The 3,585-nt window shown below is 39.6% G+C and overlaps 1 protein-coding gene across 1 annotated transcript; it reads right to left on the bottom strand.

Annotated features, from left to right (window-relative positions):
- Window positions 1-664: 664 nt before the first annotated feature.
- LOC122038289 (trimethyltridecatetraene synthase-like) lies at window positions 665-2,438 on the bottom strand. The gene is made up of 2 exons (XM_042597948.1): window positions 1,472-2,438; window positions 665-1,290 (listed from the first exon to the last, which is right to left on the bottom strand). Exons 1-2 carry the CDS (start codon window positions 2,378-2,380, stop codon window positions 667-669), a joined length of 1,533 nt encoding a protein of 510 aa, XP_042453882.1. The 5' UTR covers window positions 2,381-2,438; the 3' UTR covers window positions 665-666.
- Between the last annotated feature and the right edge of the window lie 1,147 nt (window positions 2,439-3,585).

Genomic DNA, 3,585 nt, shown 5'->3' with positions numbered 1-3,585 from the left:
TGTTTTGTTTTGAACCACTATATATATATATATATATATATATATATTCGTGAGTGAATTGTTTTGGATCTTTTATATATACACGTGTTTATTGTTTTGTTTTGAACCACTGTATATATATATATATATATATATATATATATATAAAACGTACATGAGTGAATTGTTTTGGACCTATATATATATTCTATTGTCTTACGTACGGACGTGAGTGAATTGTTTTGGACTTTATTTATTTATATATATATATATATATATATATATATATATATATATATATATATATATATATATATATATATATATATATATATATATATTATATAATATTCTGTGGATCGATTCAGTCTCGTTTCGCTTATCTTCTCACGTTGATCGTCACTGATCTTCACGGAATATTGATGGATCACCCTTCGAGTGGATCATAACGTAAAACTACCTTTTAATAAAACAATCAAATACTGAAAGTTATTTTTTAAATAATAATAATAATAGTAAACTCCCATAAATAATAATAATTTTTAAGAAAAGCTCATACTTTTTATTATTATTATTATTTTTAAAATTACTTCACATAAAATTACTTATTCTTTTATATATATATATATATATATATATATATATATATATATATATATATATATATATATATATATATTATAACTGTTAATAAAGGTGAACCGGGAGCTTCGGCTCCACCACCACAAGCAGCGGTTCTTTTTTCGGCGTCGACAGCCCAAAGATCTCCTCCATACTCAGCTCCTCCGGCTTCTTCCCCGCAGGCAGATTCCAACGGAACCCGTGCAGCAGATTGGCGAGACTGAGCTGGATGACCTTGAGCCCGAGGTTGTAACCGGGGCACATCCGCCGGCCGGCGCCAAAGGGCAGCAGCTCGTAATCATGCCCTTTAACGTCCAGCGTTCTACCCTCGAACCGCTCAGGCCGGAAATCCTCCGGATGGTCCCACACTGTCGGGTCCCGCCCAATGGCCCACACGCTCACCAGCACCCGCGTACCAGCGGGGATATCGTAGCCGTCGACGGTGGTCTGCTCGCGGGAGAGGCGAGGAATCAGCAGCGGCGCCACCGGGTGGAGCCGCATCGTCTCCTTCACGATCGCCTGGATGTAGGGTAGGCTGGGGATGTCGCGCTCCTCCACCCACCGTCCGCGGCCAACGACGCGGTCCAGCTCCTCCGACGCCTTCTCAAACACCTCGGGACGACGCAAGAGCTCCGAGAAGGCCCACTCCAAAGTCACCGCTGAGGTATCTGTGCCACCGCCAATTATATCCTATAATTTTGTTCAAATATCAAATAGTGTTCGTTTCTAGTCACAAATAGCAGTTTGGAATATTGAAAATTTTCAAAGATTTTGTTGATGATTTGCGAGCCATTTCTTGTCCGGATTTAATTGGTTGAAAATTGACGTCTAGATTACATATACACGGTAAAGAAACTGAGATTTCGTGCACCTGGGTGAATCCCTTGATGCCGTCCCTCTCAAGTTTGACCTCCAAATTGGGATCATCGGCGAGTTGCAGTAACACATCGATCATGTCCTTGGCCACGAACTCCGTACCCTCGCGCCGGCGCCGCTCGTTGTGCTCGTCGAGAACGTGCTCGAGGAACCTATCGAACTTGCGGCTCAGCTTCTTCATCCGCCCGATATATCCTTGGAGATCCAAGAAATTCAGCCAGGGGATCGAATCCCCAATGTTCATCACACCGTTCAGCAGAAACAATTCGTCGAGCATCTCCTTGAACTCCTCCGGCGACACGATCGCGCTCTCCACCGTCGGGTCGAAGTACTTCTTCCCCAGAACCATGCGGGTGATGACGTTGAGGCTGACGGTGGAGAGGTGGTCCTTGAGGAGGACAGGAGAGGCAGAGGAGGCGGCGGCGAACAGGGCGCGATTCAGGGCTCGCACCTCCTCCACCCGGATGTACTCGTAGGAGTCGAGACGCTTGGCGCTGAAAAGCTCCAGGAGGCATATCTTGCGGGCCTGGCGCCAGTATGGGCCGTAGGGAGACCAGGTGATGTCGGAGTAGTTGTAGGTGGTGTACTTGCCGGCGGCGGTTTGGGGGCGGGACACAAAGGAGATGTCGTGAGTCTTGAGGAAGAACTTGGCCATGGAGACGGAGGATCCGACGACGACAGGAAAGGACCCGAAGCGGAGGGACATGAGGGGACCGTACTTTTTGGATAGATCGTGGAGGGAGCGGTAGGGTAGGCTGCCGATGAGGTTGAGGTTGCCGATGATGGGCCACGGCCGGGGGCCCGGCGGCAGGTTGAGAACGGTCCATCCTCGTCTCCGCCGAATAAGCGCGACGGCGGCGGCGAGCACGATTGCTAAGGTTATAGCCCATTGGGGGAACGCCATTGGTGGAGATCGGAGGATCGAAGTGAGATGCCGGTGCAGACACTGAGGAAGGGAGCCATATATATATACTTAGAAAATGCCTTGAAATATTGCTATGTGAAAATGACAAAGAAAAAATATATGGACAAAAATCAAAGCGCCTTAAAAAAAACAAAGAAAAGGACGCCATCAATAATATTTTTTTAGCTGTCACAATAAAAAAAATAAAAAGTATCTTATTCAATACTATCTAGAGAAACGTCTTTTATGTTTTTTAATTAAAATGGTATTCCACCTAATCAATTCCTCATTTTTTTTTTAAATCTAGCTATCCAGATTTTTTTTATTTTAAATCTGGTGCACCACAGATTCAAATTTTACAATGAAAGTTTAACCATTAAACTTAAACTAAACTACTGAATCGGTGATAAATTTGACTAGTTCAATTATAATTTTATAATTGTTATTATATAATAGTTATAACATAGAGTTATTTTATTCAATAATATTTACCTTGTAGCGACTATTAAACTATAATTGCTACCGTTTATAATTATTATAACACAAACTTATCTTATTTAACAATATTCATATTGTAACAGTTACGAATTATAGTTGTTATAATTACAATAATAATTACGAAATTATAACTACTACAATATTATAGTCGCTACTACTTTACAACTGATACAATATGGATTTATCATATAACTTCTATAATAATGTGATAGCTACAGTTTTATAATGGATATCAAATAAATACCATATGGATTTATCATGTTTATATAATTAGATGATGAGACATATTCAAGATTTAATCAGTCCTGATCCTTCGACTCAGGAGGCCCTAGGCGAAATAATAAAATGAGATCCCAAATAAATTTCTAATAATATAGAATTTATCTATAATAACTTCTTCTAGCATTTCTATTTGCAAAATCTTTTATAATATTATTAGTTTCAAAATTTTCCAAGATGTCTTTCTCAATACATAAAATTGTCAATCCATTTAATCTTTCTTGAGACATTGACGATCTCATATATGTTTTTAATAATTTTAATTTTGAAAAACTTCTTTCAACCGATGCTATTGTAATAGGCATAGTCAACAAAATTCTATAAGAAATTGCTACATTTGGATAACAATCTACACTTTGAATAAATTCAAGAATATCAATTGCAGAAATTATCATATTTGGTAAAGTCGTTTGTAATATTTTTAATTC

This window comes from Zingiber officinale, chromosome 1A, assembly GCF_018446385.1.
Source record: "Zingiber officinale cultivar Zhangliang chromosome 1A, Zo_v1.1, whole genome shotgun sequence".
Classification (NCBI taxonomy): domain Eukaryota; kingdom Viridiplantae; phylum Streptophyta; class Magnoliopsida; order Zingiberales; family Zingiberaceae; genus Zingiber; species Zingiber officinale.
The sequence above is the reverse complement of the archived record's forward strand: the minus strand, read 5'-3'. Positions and strand labels throughout refer to the sequence as shown.